Source organism: Anser brachyrhynchus (genome assembly GCF_964034855.1).
Source record: "Anser brachyrhynchus genome assembly, chromosome: 25".
In the NCBI taxonomy this organism is placed as follows: domain Eukaryota; kingdom Metazoa; phylum Chordata; class Aves; order Anseriformes; family Anatidae; genus Anser; species Anser brachyrhynchus.
Window position 1 is genome coordinate 7,373,666 of NC_137718.1, and position 17,121 is coordinate 7,390,786.

The 17,121-nt window shown below is 49.9% G+C and overlaps 1 protein-coding gene across 7 annotated transcripts in view; it reads left to right on the plus strand.

The window, feature by feature from the left end:
• The window catches only part of KIRREL3 (kirre like nephrin family adhesion molecule 3), a 316,820-nt gene that overhangs the window by 226,090 nt on the left and 73,609 nt on the right, over positions 1-17,121 (plus strand). For all 7 annotated transcript variants that reach the window (XM_080567528.1, XM_080567527.1, XM_080567526.1 and 4 more), the window contains 2 exons: positions 9,373-9,522; positions 11,542-11,691. In XM_080567528.1, coding sequence (XP_080423654.1) covers positions 9,373-9,522; positions 11,542-11,691 — 300 coding nt within the window. The remainder of the gene's footprint in view (positions 1-9,372; positions 9,523-11,541; positions 11,692-17,121) is intronic.

Genomic DNA, 17,121 nt, shown 5'->3' on the forward strand with positions numbered 1-17,121 from the left:
TGAGCTCTCGCCAAGCTTTGCCTCGCTGCGTACGGGAGGGGGTTTGTCCGCTGCAGGGCGGCTGGGGAGAGAGCACATCATCAGCTAAGCGAGCCACGTGGAGCTTGGCAGGGGATGGAGAGCTTCCTCTGTCCTGCAGGCATGGCGCTCAACCCAGGAGGGGGTTCAGAAGCAGCTGGGTTTATTGATGAGCATCTCTCATTACCTGCTAATTAACTCAGCAGGCCAGAATGTGCTCATCTTCACTTGGACTGGGGTTTTGCACAAGCAAGCCATTGACTCTGCAGTGGGGACCGTTGAAAAGGAGCCAGTAAAAAACAAACAGTGAAGCCTTGTGTATAAATACATTTGAGGCCCCTTCCGACGTGGTCCCGGCTCCTGCGGCAGCGAAGCAGAGCAGTCACGGTGACAGCAGTGCTCAGTGCCACGTCCCCCTGCCACTGCCAAGGGTGCACATGATGGGGCAGTTGCAGGGCTATAAATATTGACTGAGTTCATGTTTCTGTTCTCTTTTTGTGGAGCTTGGTTGTGTTGGGTAAATCCCAGTCAAAATCAGGACTCGGCTGTTGTAGGCATTGGTGCTGGTCACCGCCCTCCTCCATAACACTGGGTTTTCCCCTGAAAATGCCATTCATCCCTCCAAGCTGGGGGATAAGTGCACTCTTTAGGCATTCCCTCGGTCTAGGGGTTCTGTGGCAGCAATGGTTTTCAGGGAAGGGAACAATTTTTCGTAGGCCTTCTTGTATAGATAGAAAAGTGCATGAGTTTTAAGCACCTTCCTTGGGTAACAAGGATAGCCATGTGCACGAAAGCATTTCCTGCGCGGCTGATGCTCTGCTCAAATCTGTTCATCACAGCATCTCCTATCTTCTCTTTTCCCCAGTACTTTTTTTTGTGTGTTGCATGTGCTTAATTTTAGAGTTGAAACTAATTATTCTAAAGAACAGCCTGAATATGAATGTTGTGTTTAAAAAAAAAAAAAAAAAAAGAAGAAGAAGAAAGTGCACATATTTACAATCATTTCCACTCGGAAAAATCCAAACAAACAATAATTACAGCAGAAACCTGCTAATTCTCACTCCACTTCATCGTTAGACTTGCTAATTCACGCAGCACAACCTGAAGCAATCTCACCCAGCTTCTCAGCTCAGCTGAACAGCAGGGAGTTGGAGAGAATCCTTGATGCCTTTGTAATATCACGGCGCTGGGCTGGCCAGGAGCCCCCAGAAGCAACACACTCAAAGTTTCTCGTAGAGTTGCCTCTCCACATTTCATTGTGAGGCTTTGCAGTTTGGAGTAGAAGGTGGAAGACGGGAGGAGAATCTTGCAGTAGTTTTCGTATTAAATGTCTGCATTTTCTGTTCTGAAGTGATTCTTCATTTCGTACTTCTCTCTGCTACTCAAAGTGTTTGATAACTGATTGTGAAAGGCGAGGATGGAAGCGAAACATCGTGCAACCCAGGGCAAGCTCTTTGGTCTGATTTTCCGCCCTGTAGACTGCACAACTTTCCGCTTCTGCTCTTTGTGGGAGCTGAGCCAGGCTTTGAAATCTCCAAATCATTTGTGAAATGGATTATACATCCTTCTGGTTGTCCTACGGACAAGTGTCCTGCATGCCCTCTAACTAGAGGATGAGACGAGATTTATGGGGCTGTATTTCAAGAGAGCAGCCCCGACCTGGGAGCAGAGGGTAGGCTAAGGTAAGGTACACCCGCCTTGACTGGGCGTAATCCAGGGCTGTGAGACATATCAGGTCACGTGGGATAAAATCCTAAAGGATTTTATCAGGAAGATTTGGGGAGAGGAGACACTTTGGGCATTAGCTGTTATTTCAGATGGAAAAGTCCCTTTTTCTCTCCTGTGCATTAAAGTGGTGCTTGTAGGGAGCTCGCTCTGTATCCATGCAGGGCTCCTGCAGCTGAGCATCTGCTGGCCCCTCAGCAAGCCCCGCTGGTCAGCTGCATGTGGTGAGCATCAGGAAAGCATCCGTAGGTACCAGGAGAAAGCTGGCTTGGCAGGGGGTACCGAGGCGTCACCTCTTCTCACGGCTCCCTCCCTCGTGTGTCGGTACAGCTGCTGTGGAGCCGTGCCAGGACAGCTACACCTTGACAGAAGAGCAAATGGTAATTTATTATTCCCCTCGGGAGCACTGATAACTAAACACTTCGTGGAGTCGCTGGCAATTTTCAGCCGGAGCTGGAGCCTCCAGGTGGATCAATGGGAGGAAATCTCTTCCTCTCTGCTAACAAGAGCAAGACAGGGCGCTTTGCACTGCGTATGCACCTCTCCTTTCTGCTGTTAGCTTTGGTAAAGCAGTGAGCTCTGCCCCTTGCAAAGCCTCCCTGCATCCCCTGCCACAGGAGCGAACCAGCTCCAAGGCAGCCACGACAAGGATCCCGCAGCGTGCTGGCCCCAGTGGCAAAACGCCACCTAATTCAGTTTGCTGCTTCTGTCTCCAACCCAGCAAAAGTCCTTCGTGCCCCAAAGCTCATCTCTTTCTTATTTTCCCAGCTCCGTCATCTTGTCTAACAGAAGATAACAGTTCTTCCTATGGGCCCTGCTTTATCTGGGCAGCAGGTATTTGCCAGGTTGTTGGAGCAGAAGGGCCAGGAGCCGCGTGTCCTGCGCCTGAATATTCAGTGCAATCTAGTCCCTAAGGTCACCTGAACAATGCTTTTTGGGAACAGCTTATTTTTCCTTCCTCGATGCAGCCCATTAGTTTGTTTTCTATCAGCGCAGCTACCAAGAACAGGCATTTAATCTCACAAGAGGTAATTCTCAGAGCTGGTGCTGGGAGGAGGTTGCCAATAAATATCCCTCGGTAAGTATACTCTTACACCTTTCCCAATTGGTAGCTAATAACAGAGCAGACGATGACATTTAAGCCCTTTCTGCATGGCTGATCAAACTACTCACAGTGACTTTGAAAGCAGTACTGGGATTTCGTGTGGGTATCAAAGCAAGTGCAATACTCGATAGTTCAGATCTCTCGCCTGTGTGACTAATAGACAAAAAGATTTCTAAAAGGTCTACTATCTTATTCAGAATTTCTTTGTCTCCTGTTTGAAGCTGCTTAGTGGACACAGTGGGATGCTGATGTTTCTTCTCTAAGCAGCATTAGGGAAATATCTGACATCGCTGCAGGATGAGCTCAGGCTGGCTTGGAGCTGGGAGGCAAAGGGTTACGCTGAGGCAAAGCTGATGAGCTGAGCGTCGTCCCCAAACTCCACGCTGGCACCCTCACCCGGCTTGGCTTTTTTTTGGCTTTGCAGCCCCTTCATTGCTGTGCTCACTCCGAGGGGAAGACGGGTGCCACCTCTCTGGCTGGTGAGCAGGGACCAAGCCCAGCTCCCTGCCTGGCACCCGTGGCCACGGGAGAGGGGACACAAATAGCACCGGGTCCCGGCTGGCCTGCCAGAAGTAGGCTGCTGCTTGCCTTTCCGCACAGCTGATTCATTCCTTGGCTGGGGGGTGGGTTTTTTCCTTCAAACTGAATAATTCAGCAACATCAGGAGTACTGAAGCCACGTGAGCTGGACTTGTGTAGTCAAACTAAGAAAGGCCAAACTGACATTTTTGTTCCAGCAGATTCCTCTTCCCCCTCCTCCCCCGGGAAACAAAATAAAATAACGGAAAGTGCTATGCAACTGAGGAGCTCGAGCTATGGTTGTTTTCCTCCCGGGAAGCAGCAGAGAAGTGCAAGACATGGCTCTGGCCATCACCAGCATGTGGCCCTCCCTCAGGGGGCTGTTCCAGGTCTCCTTGCCCCAGATTGCATCCACAGCTTCACTGGTGGGATTCAGCTGCTCCTGCCTGGGGAGCTCCTCTGGAGGTGCGAGAAGAGCTTGTCTTGGTCCCCGGCTGGGGAAATCCTTGCTGTGCCCCAGAGCATCCTTGGGGATGCTTTCCATGGGCACTGCGCTGGGGGAGACCTGGAGACAGGCAAGGTGATGATGAGGGACCGTGGCGTCCGCGCAGCTCTCCCTGCTCGCGCCGTGCTTCCCCGTGACTGACGACTCCTGAGAGCACTGTAAATAATGTACCGCTTTTGTCTGCTTGCCTTTCCTAGCCTTCTAAAAATCAATACAGGCGTGTGTTTTAAAGCGTGATGGGCCTGACGCAGGGAGCCTGTTGTCCTCGGCTCCCAGAGGAGGACCCATCTGCGTGAGCAGAACCGGCCCATCTGTCCCAGGATCGATACCAGGAGCTGCGTGGGGCAGGTGTGGAGACAGTCCCCCGTCAGCCATCCTGCCTTTGCAGCCCTGCTCCAGAGACAGCTCCAGCCCCAGGTGTCGTGTCATTGTCCCGGAGCAACCAACCCTGCGATGGGCCAAAACGCCGTGACTTCCAGGCAGGTGCTTGGTGGCATGATGCCCTTACATCCCAAAGAGGGGCCTCATGGTGTGGTCCTCGGCCTTCAGCTCCCCTGCGCCGGGGCAGGCCAGCGCCGTGCTCGCCCTCCAGCCACACGTCCTGCAGCTCCACACCAAGGGCAGGATCAGCTCCCAGCCCGGTGGGACAAGGGCAACGTCCCTCAGTCACCCCCAATCATTTCTAAACAGTTGCATCTTTACCAGGCACTTCAGAGGCCTCCTTCACCACTTCCATCCCCTCCTCAACAAAAAGAGATAATTCTTTTCAAAACACAATGGAAATTCAAAGCTCCGCTTACATAAAAGGAGCCATGGTGTCTCCGTTTCTAATGAGTCATTGCTCCCGCTCTAAGTCCCTTGCTTCTTATTACAATACTCACTTCTCTTGGGTAATGAAAATTTAACTATCTGCTGTTCCCACTTGCCTCCTCTCTTCTTGCAGCACGTTGTCTGCAGGCAGGCCGGTTTTTACACAGGAGGCTGCAAGTTGAAATAATTCAGGCAAGAACTCGTGCAAACAGATTGGAGTCTTCAGAGGGCTTAGAAAGCCGGTCGCTGCTCTGGGCCTTGGTGCTGAAGGAGCTTCAAGGTCCTGCTCTGTCATGGACGGCCTTGGCGGTGTCCTCGTGCAGGTGCCTCCCTGAATCCTCTGGGTTGTAAGATGGGATTTGGGATTTGGGTCCTTCTCACCACGCGGGGCACTGGGACTCCTCTGGAAATGCTGCGTCAGTGGTGGCGCGATTTCCCTTGGAAGTCACAAACATAACAGCCTCAGCTTTTGTTTGAAAGAACAAGGCAGCGTTAGAGAGAAACACTGAAAAGCAGGAGCCACAGGTGCAAAATCCATTAAGGAAATATAAAGAGTTCTAAAGCGGTTCTCTTTTCTCTCTCTCTTTCTTTCTTACACTTTTATGACATGCTTGTGACTTCATAAGGCCCCGCTTGTGATTTTTGAAAGCAGGGTTAGCATTACTGCCTGCTCGCTGTTCACAGTAGGTCCTTTATTCTCCGTTTTGTTCCTGGCGTTTAGGATTACGATAGCTGCAGAAGTGCCCCCTGCTTTTGTTTTAGAGAGACTTCCTCCAGGAAGGCAGGAGGAGACCGCAGGGCCAGCCAAAGCAGCTCATGCTGTGTGCTGGGGCTGTAAACAGCTCCTCAGGGTGCAAAGCAAAGCCAGCAGGCAGGAGAAGATGAGACTCGGGGATCAAGTCCCCTGCACCTTCTCTCGCACCAAAGCCCCCCAGCAGCAGACCGCCCCGCTGCTGACAACCCGCCCCGGCAGGCTCCGGCTTTGCCGTCACACTGGAACATGGCCAGGAGGCACGGTTATCATCTCATTTGCATGTCTCTTTGCTTTTAAAAAAAGGGGGAAAAAAATCAACAATGAATTCAGAGTCCTAATATTTGCTTCTGCTCAGTGCATCTCCCCTGAAAAGCAGAAGACACAAGCGTGGATGCTCCTGGGGGGCAGAATCGGCGCCGTGCTTCTACCCGCGGTGCTCGCGGGAAGCTGAGCATCCGTGGGCTTGTTTCCCCCTTTGGAAGTCTGCTGGTCTTCTTGAAAAAAGGAAGACGAGGTGTGGGAGTAAACCGGGTCTCTAGGCTGGGCTAAGGTGGTGGAGATGTCTCATGGAGGCTGGAAATGGAGAGCCGTGGGCATTGGGGAGGAGCAGGGTGCTTCCAGTGAGAGCAGTGTTTGGTGGCTCGCCCACAAGTGCTCTGGTCTTAATTCCATTCTCTGCAAGGATTTGAGTTGGGATTTGGGTTATACTTAAGACTGTATTTTTTTGGCTACTGCCCTATTTGGTGTCCAGGAAGTGTATGGGAACCCTCTGGAAAATACATCTTCTTGTGGACCCATAGCATTGCGTGATGATGAAATGCTCATTTTGTTTTGTTTTGTCCTTGGAGTCACAGAACCCTGCTTTGAAACCAAAGCACCGACAAACTGACGTGTCTCAGTGCTTCTCGTAGCTGAAACCACTCAACCTGCATTTGTAAATCATCCTTTCCCAATTTCCCCCTTCTCAGCTATTTTCTGTCAAGTGTCTTATCTCCCTTAAAACTTTTCTGCAAATTACTTGCTCCTTTGACATTAAGATATAAGACTGCTGAAAGCTGTAACGTGAACAGGTCTCTGATCTTCCAAACCCGGTTAAACCCAGTAATCAGACTTTAAGCTGATTTGAAAGTGAGTCAAGCTCTGCCTTTTGGTACCCTTTTTTTTTTTTTTTTTTTTTTTTTTAGCTTTTTTATCAGTGATTTAGGGAGCAGTGATCCTGCTGTGGAGCAGGGACTGGGCCAGGTAATGCTCTTAACGTCCTTACCCCCTTCTCTCCTCCCCTGTGACCAAGGCTGAGCCTGTAACATTTGTAGCCGAGATGGAGCCTTGGACTAAAAAGGGTTTCAAGTGACAATTTTTCACACTGAACAAACGGAGGGAAGGAAAAGACAGGAGACATATGCCATGTTCTCGCTCTAATTTTCCATGGTCATCAGCTGCTCTCTAAGACAGATCAAGAAAGGAAAAAGAAAAAAAAATAAAAGGGGGGGGCTTCATTTCCAACAGCAATTACCGAATGAAACCTCTGCTTAATGGACATTTTCAGAGGGCATGGACACCACTTTGTGTTTCTGCTTTCTCATTACAACTCTTGCAGCTCCCAGCTGACAACCTGATAATTCTCGCCGATAAAACAATCTTTTTTGGTTATTACTGCATTCTGGCACTGTCCCTGCTTGCCCAGCTTGCCTTGAGAATTGTCAAGATTACGGAGTGAGCCATGAAAACATAGTTAGCGGGCGGAAAATAAAAAAAATAAAAAAGGCAAAATGCTCACTTTTTTCTGCTTCCTTTCCTAATTTTCTCTCTCCCATCCCTGCTTTTCCTATTATTTCAGTAGCACCTGTCCTTGTGAGTCTGAATAGAATATAGAGCTGATTAATATTTCCTATGATGTTTCTAAATCCCAGTTCAGAAGAGCAAACGTTTCTGCTAGTGTTGGAGGTCCACGTGCCTTGCAGCATGTGGCATCTCCTGAGGCTGCTGCTGTGGGGTACCGCTCTGCAGCAGACCCGTCCTGTTGAGCATGCATGACCATGACCTACTGGAGCACTGGTGATGAAAATCAGACTTCTCTGCAAGTATGTGGGTGCTGGAGGGGATGGGGCTCCTGAAATCCCTGGGATTTCATGGGTGCTCGACATGTGCCTGGATTTGCCAAGATATCCGGAGAGCTTTTTAACCAGTTGTATGTACATGGGTAGAAATCCAGAAAGGATGCCTGTGCTCCTTCCTGCACATCTTCAGCTGTCTAGGAACACGTTTAAGTTAAGCTGCAATAAATTAAATGAAATATAAGCATTCACATGGGGGCTTACATTGGTTTAACTGCACGAGTTAGAAAATGATTGAGCTTTGCAGTTTTGCCCTGTAGGCAATGCCTAACAACTCATTTGAAAACAAGTTTAGTTGCAAGAACTTGTGTCACACTTAACCTTGGTTTAGGATTAATCATCAGTGAATGATTAAATTGAGTTAATGTAAATTAGGATTGAATTGATTTAGGGTGGTTCGTGTGGAGACTGTCCTGGTTTTAACACATTGATTTTAAAGAGCAACTTTTTCTGCAGCCCAGCGCGACGCAGCTTATTGAGCTGCCTTTCAGCTGGCGGGTGTGGGCTTCTTGTTCTGTGCCTGTTTCAGGGCGATAATTCACACGCAGCAAGGCTCCTGATCTTTAAAACCCCCAGGGCAATACAGCGAGTTGCAGTCCAGTCAGGCCACTCTCCCAACTTCTCCCTTTTCAGATCTCTCCATGTCCAGAGTAAGAGCAGGACTTTAAGCACTGGCAAGGCAGCAGCACTTCTCAGATGCTCATCAAATAGCTGACACAAAGGAGACCCCAGCGAGCAGATATTGGATTGATGTATACTGATAACTGAATACATACTGAATTGCCTTTGCATTTAAGGCCTTCCAGCATCAGACAGCAGCACTACATCCATGTGCTAGCGCTCAAGCTGTCTCTAAGATAGCCCACGTTTGGTTTAGGGTTGCTTTGCCAGCATTTGTTCTTGCTTTTGCACCATTTTCTTTGCAAGACATGTGCCCCAGCCTGCATCGAACACCAGGGCTGGGCTGCATATGGGCACCTGGGTTTACACCTCACCAGTTGGAAAATGGAGCGCTTGTTCTGGGGGAAAAAAAAACAGGACTTGACACTTGGAATGGTTTTCAGTCATGACAAAGCCAAGGAATGATGATGGATTTCAAAGAGAGAAAATAAAGCGTAATGCCAGCACTTAGCACACCCTGATGTGAAATAGGTTACAATGAATCAGCATGCTTTTTGTGGAAAATGAGAAGTTTCACCTTCTTCGGAGGGGTGAAACATCTCGGCCATGGCAGGAGATGTCCTCAGGGCTTCGAACTGTTACTGCCTCCTTCAGGGTGTGGAAGTGAGAGGAGAACCGTGCTAAACCACTGCGTTTGGGGGTTGTCATCCCTAAGAGCTCGGCTGCTTAGCGTTCTGTGTCTCGGGAGACTGAAGCTGAAACTTCTGCTGCCGCGTCCTTTCATCCCCCGATGAGTGTGAAGCCCCTGACACGTACCAGGGGCTCGCCTGGGGGCCTGGTAGCAGAGGGGAGAGTAGCAGGCAGATCTTCCGAGTCGCTGTGGTTTGTAGCAGGTTCTCGGCTGTGCATCCTGGTTTCAGGGAGCACATGAAGGGGAAGGGGAGAGCAGAGGACCAGTGTCCCCTTGTATCAGGTGTAATTCAAAATATCACTGGTTCCTGAGAACCTGCTGCCCTTCTGTCCTTAGATCATGACAGCTGCAGTACACTAGTAGCTATCCTGAATGACACGGTTAGAGGAAATGCCTGGCACCTCTTTGCCAGGGCTTTTTTTAATCCCCCTTTTTTATTCACTGTAAATTTTTCGGAGCCCACCCCTGGCGAACTGACAGCCTCGTCCCGCTCTCTCGCCCCGCTCTCCAGGTCAAGCGTCTTCCTTCACGCAGCAGCCCCAGGACCAGGTGGTGATTGCCGGGCAGCCCGTGACACTGCTGTGCGCCATCCCCGAGTACAATGGCATCGTGCTGTGGATCAAAGACGGGCTCGCCCTTGGAGTCGGACGGGATCTCTCAAGTAAGTCGTGGCACTGCCCTCCTGGGGCAGCAGAAGCTGCCTGGGTAGAGCAGATCATTGCTACCCCCACCCCAAAGTAATAATTAAATAAAAAACACTACAAGTGTAATAGATATTTTGGTTAAAGAACACCTCTTTTTAAGGAAAAAGAAAATAAATGCTTGGAGCAAGTGAAAACTGGCTTCAGTTTCCCTTTAACAGCTTCAGAACAAATATTTGTTTTGAGAATAATGAGTGTTTTCACTTGAACTGCAAAACCCTCCAGCTAGCCCAAACACAAGTGTCAAAACTTGGAATAAACAAAAACTTTTATTCCGGCTTGAAGCTAAACAGTTGGTCTCCCACAGGTGTGACCTTTGGAAAGCCTTGCTTTGGTTTGGGTTGGCTTTTCGAAACAAATGTCCTGTTTCCAAAATGCAGTCTGAAATGCTTCATAAACATTGAAAGTGCCTGTTTTGACATTCTCAAAACAAAAGCCTTTGCTTTGGGTAAATGTATTTATTGAGAGCCAGCGGAGCCCACAAGCACTTGTGGCTTCCTTAAGCTGTACTTCTGGCAAATTACAGTTTGGTCACAAAATTCCCCAGACTTCTTGTTACTTAATCCCACGCGTGCGTTGTGATGAATGGCTTTACTGCACCTGGAGAAGCCTGAAGCAAACGCGGAGAAGGGATCCAGTTAATTCTATATATTTTGCTGATTTTTTTTTAATATTCCCCAAAACAAAGGGAAAATGGGCATTCGAGAGTCAGAAGCGAGGGCACCGAGCCCTTGCAGGGACTGTGCAGAGCCTGGGGAAGCTCCGAGGGTATGCAGCACGTCAGGCAGCAGCAGCCAGAAACCAAGGGAGGAATCAGGCTTCTCGGTCTCCAGGGACCCTGCTCTTCTCTCAAGTGCAATGCCTGCTTTTTCCTTTTTTTTTTATTTGCTTGTTTGTTTGTGGTTTTTTGTTGTTTTTTTTTTTTTTGTATGTATAATTACTCATTTCTCAGACTTGACTGAGTGAGCAGTCCCCTCTTCAAATGCTTTTCAAAGCTCAGTGCCACAACTTTTCCATACATTAGAGAGCTGATCTCTCCCTACAAGACCTTGCAACACGGACGGGTGACAACAGCTCCACTGAAGTACGTGGCTCATGTGAATGACTTCCACAATTAACAGAGCTGGGGCTGCTTTAGCAGGAGGAACTGCCAGCTTGCACGCTACCAGCTCAGCCAGTCATCTAATTAGCTAAATACAAACAAACCCATCATTTGTATTTCTCGCGGTTCAGGAGAGCAAATCCTGCTGTTGATAGCTTGCGAAACAACAAAAACACGAGAGTGTGCCAGGCTGCCTGCGGTCCCCAGCGCATTAATCACCAGCAGGCGGAGGGATGCGCTGACTGCAGCATCCTTCCCAGCCCCGTCGGGTGTCTCGCTGACCCCCGTGAAGGGAGACCCCTGCCCGACCTTTACACAGACCTAATAGTGGAAATATCTCAGGGTTTCAACCCAAGCATGTGCGTAAAAACCTGGCGTAAGGAATTCGAGATATGCCGTGGCATGGCTCGCAGGAGCTGGAGGTGGCGGAAGGGCTGGCCCCGAAGCATGGGCTGTGCTTGCATCCCGGTGAGCAGCCCCAGTAGCAGGCTGTTGTTTGCACGTTGAGTTTTAGCTGTCGCATGGCTTTGCAAGGGTGGCCCAAGGTCAGGTCTGGCCCATCTCGCAGCCCAGCAGAAGCCTTGCTCCACCTGCAGCTGGGCACGTCGCCCCTCTGAAAATAGAGGCAAACCCCGGGCTATGCAAATCCCGTCCTTTTGCTAGGGATTTCAGCTTAATGCTCATCATCAGTGCTTCCTTTCTGAACAGCTAGGGCAAAAGCCACAGTCTCTCCCTGGGCTTTGGGAGGCCCCTCTGTTTGGGCTGGCTGCCACAGAGGGGACGAAGCTGCTGGTGTGACGGGAAGGCTGGGGCTCTACCCCCACACTGTCTGCCCTTCACTTTTGGGCTCTGCTGACCCATGCTTTGTGTCCAACAGGCTACCCACGCTATCTGGTCGTAGGAGACCATCTGTCTGGAGAGCATCACTTGAAAATCCTGAGAGCTGATCTCCAAGATGACGCCGTCTACGAATGTCAGGCCATCCAAGCAGCCATCCGATCCCGACCTGCCCGGCTGACTGTTCTCGGTAAGTCCAGGCTCACCGTCACTCAGAGTTTATTTGGGGGTTTTCCTGCCTCGCGGATGCGAAATGTTGTGTTGTTAAATCAAGACGACTGGAAAAGAGCCCGTTGTGAGAGTAATGCTTCGTGATTTCAGGAGCGACAGCGAAGGGAGGTGTTCAGGGAGCAGAGCAGTGCTGGGACAGGCACGGTGTTTGGTACTGCAGCTCCAAATCCAGGTGTCCCTTCAGGAGGGCATGTACTCACATTTAAGGCCATGAGGGGTGTCAGTGGCATCAGCGCGTTATGCTGTGCCCTGGCTGTGATGCTGCTGTGTGCAGGACCAGGAGGAAAAGCTGGTTTTCCTACTGGATCTTTTATCATTGTGCACTTGTTGGTGATTAATCTTTCCCGTGAGCAGCACAGGGGGATGGAGCATGGGACTGCAAATAGGGGGCTGCTCCCAGCATCTTACAAAGCCCCTTGTTGGGTGGGAGATGGAAAAGGGGCTTTGCTGACGGGTTGGAAAAGTGCGTTGGGTGCTTTTCAGGAGTGCTGGGAAAAGGCACGCTGGACCAGTGAAACTTCCCAGTATGGACGTGGCTTCAGAGAAATGAATGCAATTTTGTTTTTCTTGAAAATCCTGAACATAGAACAGTGTTTTCTGTCTGTATTGCCTCCAGATATAAATCCTGATTACTGAAGTCCAAAGTGAAAGTATTGATGGTTTTTAGGTTTGTTAAAATTGAAGTTTGGATTTGTTTTGTTGGTGCTGTTGTCATTTTCTTAGTTAATTTTGGGGGGAAAATATCATAGGATGCAAACCAAGAGGTTTAGTGGCTTTAGTCAGCTCAACCCTAATTAGCGCTAAGCAGCCAAAGAAGTGAATTAAGGATGTGGTGCTGGATGCAGGCATACCTCACAGGAGTCTGCGCACTGCCGAGAAAACGAGCTGTAACTTAGGGTTTGTAGCATCCCCTCCATTCGGTCTTCTCCCTGTGCCACCCTGCGCAGCTCCCTGTCCCCAGACTCCCCCAACCACCGCCTCCTCCCTCCCTGCCCCCACCGATGGTGACGATTTCTGTTCGATCCATCCTTCTGCTCCGTGAACTCTTCTCAGCAGCTCCGAGTTCTGACATGCATCCCTACGTGAGCGAAGCCTGGAAATAAATGGGAGAGCGACGCAGGGCTGCCGGTGAGGCTTCCTCGCTTGCCATCAACCTCCACAAGCTGTGCCGCCTTTCCTTCCCTCGCCGGGGCTGCCTCCTTCTGCTGCGAAGTCGGAAGACGTTGCTGGAGCCAGACAAAAGAAATAATGTTATTTAATTAGAGCTAAAGATTTCAAAACTAATTTAGTCCCAGGGTGCACAGGCGTACGTCAGTGCTCTGAGCTGCTGCAGAGCATTGATTGAGCAGAGAGATGTTTTTGTGGATCAAAAGGAAATCGTTATTATCTTTGGGGTTATGGAATGTGTTGAATAGATGGTAGTTAATGTTTATGTGAATATACATGGTAGCTGCTAATTGGTACATTTACCTAAGATGTTCAGCAACTTATGTTTGCAGCATGCTCTCCTTTTAAGAAAATTAAAGTTACAGCACATTCAATTTAAACCCGATCAATGAGAAAACGGGGTTTGCAACCCACTGGTAGCCCATTTCTCGCTCCGGCTGCACTTGTGCAGATGTTCTGGTGAAGCTGGAGGCTGGCCGGGGAGGTGTGGGAGGTGGCACGTCACGGGCAGATGCCTCCAGCACCCTGCCCGGATGCATGTTGTGGGTGGTCATGGCACCACAGCACCCTTTTCTGCAGTTTGGATCAGGGTGTGCAGGCTCAAGGAGCCCGTGGTGGTTGTGAGTGAAGCAGGTGCCTCCGGAGCGATGTGCATCTCCAAAGTTTTGGCTGCCTGGGAGGTGAGCGATGCAGCATATGCCATCATCTGTCTCGTCTGAAGAAGTCGCATGTGGGGTGTTCCTCGCCACTTCTGTTTGCTGTCAGGGCTGATTTTTAAATCCAGAGGGACGGTTTTCCTTAGAATTGTAAAAGTCTTCTGCTCAAAACCCAACCCAACTCAAGGCCGTGCTCCTGCAAGCCCCAGCACCCTTCTCTGCCTCTGGGGAGGGGAGCTGGGCTTGGGCTTCCAGCAGCCCCCGTTTGGAGGATGCTGCTCACACCTCCAGCATCCTGACAGGTGGAGGGGATGGAGACCCCCCTCCTGGAATCTCTGTCGTTTCCAAAGGATCCGTGTGGAAGTGGAGCTCCACGGTTCTGCCAGCGAAGCAGCCGGCTGCCCCCCACCCACGGTGCTGGACTGGCAATGATTTCGTAACCCCTGCAGTGGGAATGCTTTCTCTTTATTCACCTGGGTTCTTGCAGCATTTACAGAAGGAGGCGATGTGCTGCGGCTTTTACCTGGCTTATTATGCAATAAAGCAGTGTACGTGGCCACTGTAAAGCTACACCGCTGTGCAAATAATCAGCAGCTCTGTGTCCACAGCTACGTACAGCTCTGCAAAAAGGAACAGGTCCTTGGGCCAAGCCACGAGCCCTTCCAGCTCGTTCTGCACCGCATCCTCCTGCAGGTGCCCAGGCTGTCCACACCGGGACTTCTCACGCTTCATCTTTGACATGAAACAAAGCCCACATCACTGCGGTCTGCCCAGCTTCACCCAGGGTTGCTGGTGAAACCCTAGGCATTGCATGGGCAGGAGAGGATCCCCAAGACCTCCCCAGCATGCAAACCATGCACATCTCAACATGGCAAACAGTTTCGTTGAGAGCCTTTTGCAGAGCTGTGAGGTCCTCGTGGCTCAGAGCCCATAGTGTGGAGCTGGCTCAGGGCTCTCTGTGCTGGGCCATTTCACCCCATCCTCCTCTGTCACACCCAAACGTTGTCCTCTGAAAAATACCTTTGCTCACCTGTTTTTCTGCATGGGTTGGTGCTGCCTTGTCCGTTCTTGCCAGCTTTTCCACTTTCTTGGTATCAAGAAATCCCATATTGCCTCCAAATTCAGTTTCCAACTGCTGTCATTCATGTCTGACAACAGCTTTACGGGTCTGCTGCCTCCTACTCCCCTGCTCAGATGCAGAGCTACACCATATTTTAATTAAATATTAAAGATTTTGTCACATTGTTTTCAAATCTACATGGTTAAATGTAGTGGAACAGATCATTCCATAGCTTCAGAAGTCCAAACACTCAAGCAGATGAGCTTATTAGTGTCATCAGCATTGGGAGAAGTCTTGTGTTTGTAGAGTTTCAGGCACAGATATTGCTGGGGTACCTGGCTAACCCATCCTGAAGCAGAAGGAGCGCCTTTCTCCAGGTGCAGAGCCTCATTCCCTGCTTGTCCTCCATCCTCCCATTGCCTGCATTGCCCCAGGGACAGAGCCACTGCTCTCCATCCTGGGGACACCGGCCCCAGCAAGGAAGGCAGCAGCTGGTAACAGGGAGGAGATGGGATCTGGGAGATGTGGAGGCATCCACGTGCCTCACAAAAGGACCAAGGGACCTCTGGCAGGTCATCCAGCACTGCCAAGGCTGCTTGGATAAGCCCCTCAGATGCACCGTGAGCTTCAGGGAGTCCCTGGACCCACAGCAGGACCACGTGCTGGGAGGGCAGGGGCTGTTCGGTTGGTTCCAGAAGCCACTGGAGGGCTCTCTGCTACCTCGCACATCTTTAATGGCAGGGTTTCTTAATTTATGATCTATTTAACCAAGCTGGGGTATTAATTAAATAAAGTAAGAGCCTGATTAGGACTTGGAGAAATTTGAAAATAAAATCAGACAGCAATCGAGTGAAATTGCAAAGCAAACACTTCGGCTGTAACCACCGGAGACTTCCCTCCGGTCTTCCATCAAAGCTGGGAGCAACGAGGGCAAATACAAGAGATTATATAGCCAACAGATGTGTGTTGTTAAAATATGCATCTGCCAGCCGTGTAGCTGAAGGTGCCAGAGGGCTAGCTCATGGAGCCTTCTGCACTCGGGGGACCGTGAACGAATTGGAGGCCCTGCCAGCCGAGCTGGGATTTGCAGACACGTTAATTAGTGTTGAGTTCCCAGCTCTCAAACACAACCAAGCGAGAAGCTTGGAAGGCAGTGTTGGAGGGAGGAGAAGAGGGGGAAGAGGTGAGCCCTGGCTCTCTGCGCCTGTCCGGCAGTGCCGGGAAGCCAGGAAAAGGCTGCAGGAACCAAAACTCAGGGGTTGTATGGCTCCACAGCCCGGCGTGGGGAAAGGGTCGGTCCCAGAGGGATGCTGGTGGGAGCCTGCTGACAGTCAGGACAAAGGGACCACAGGGGTGTGAGGACGGAGACCGAGGAGTGAGTAACTGATGTGCAATTAACTCGTACATTCACCTTTCATAGTCTAATTCTCGCCCCCCCCCCCCAGCCTCTTCCAATATTAACTCTGCCTTCATGTGTGTCCCATTAGAACTGAAGCTTTCTTAAATCAACATGAATTATTTAATGCTACAGATTAAGTTAATTTGAAGTGAGAGCTCCTGTCTTATAAGATGGCACAAGCCAGGGACAGAAGAGGAAGGTCACCTGGGTGCCAAGTGCATTCCCATTCAATCACAAGCCTTTTCCTCTTTTTTTTTTTTTTTCCTTCTTATTTTATTCTAATGTCTCTTTCTAGCCTAGTCTTTCCAGCCCTCCCCTGCAGAGCAGAGTAAGCTGTTTCTATTACCAAAATGATCGTTGGCAGCTTGAGACATCTGCGTTTCCCAGCTTTCCTGCTCTTTAGCAGAGTTTGATCAGAAAATGAAGAGGTTATGGCCTGGGAAAGGCCATTTTTCAGTATCAGTTTGTAACGCCAAGCGGCAATGAGAAAATGTGGAATAGGGGATGTTTCAAAGCCAGAACCGGTCCAGCCTGGAACTATCTCAACTATTTTTCTGTACTTTTTAACAGAATTAAATTCTTTGAATGCAGAATTCAGCCTGAAACAGCATGCAGAGTCAGAATGTCAATGTGGAACAAAAAAAAAGGGGGGGGATGAAAATGCAATCATTTTCTTCCAGATTGTCTCTTCACCTTGAAACGCTTTTGGTCTTCACGAAGACCTTTTCTGCTGGGAATATTTTCAGTGGTGAAATAGTAACCGGTTCTACTGAGAATGAGGCAGCAACATCAAACAATCGAGTGCAAATCCCAAATAACTTAAATGTTTGATGCCGTGTCTGAGCAGCTTAAGTTTACAGCACTCAGCTGGCTCCTCTTGCTAGCGGTGGGGGGACGGGTGTCCTCGCATGGGTGTCCATGCAGTTTTTGGAGGGACTCGGGTGCCGAGCACCCTGTCTGCAGGAGGAGGAAGATGGCAAGCATCCGCACCAGCTCTGCTCTCCTTGCTTGGAAGGGAATGAACAAAACCTTCAGGGCTTCCATCCCTGGGAAGCCCATCTTGTGGTGCTGGGTCAATGTGCCTTGTGGGACATAGCCACTGGCCTC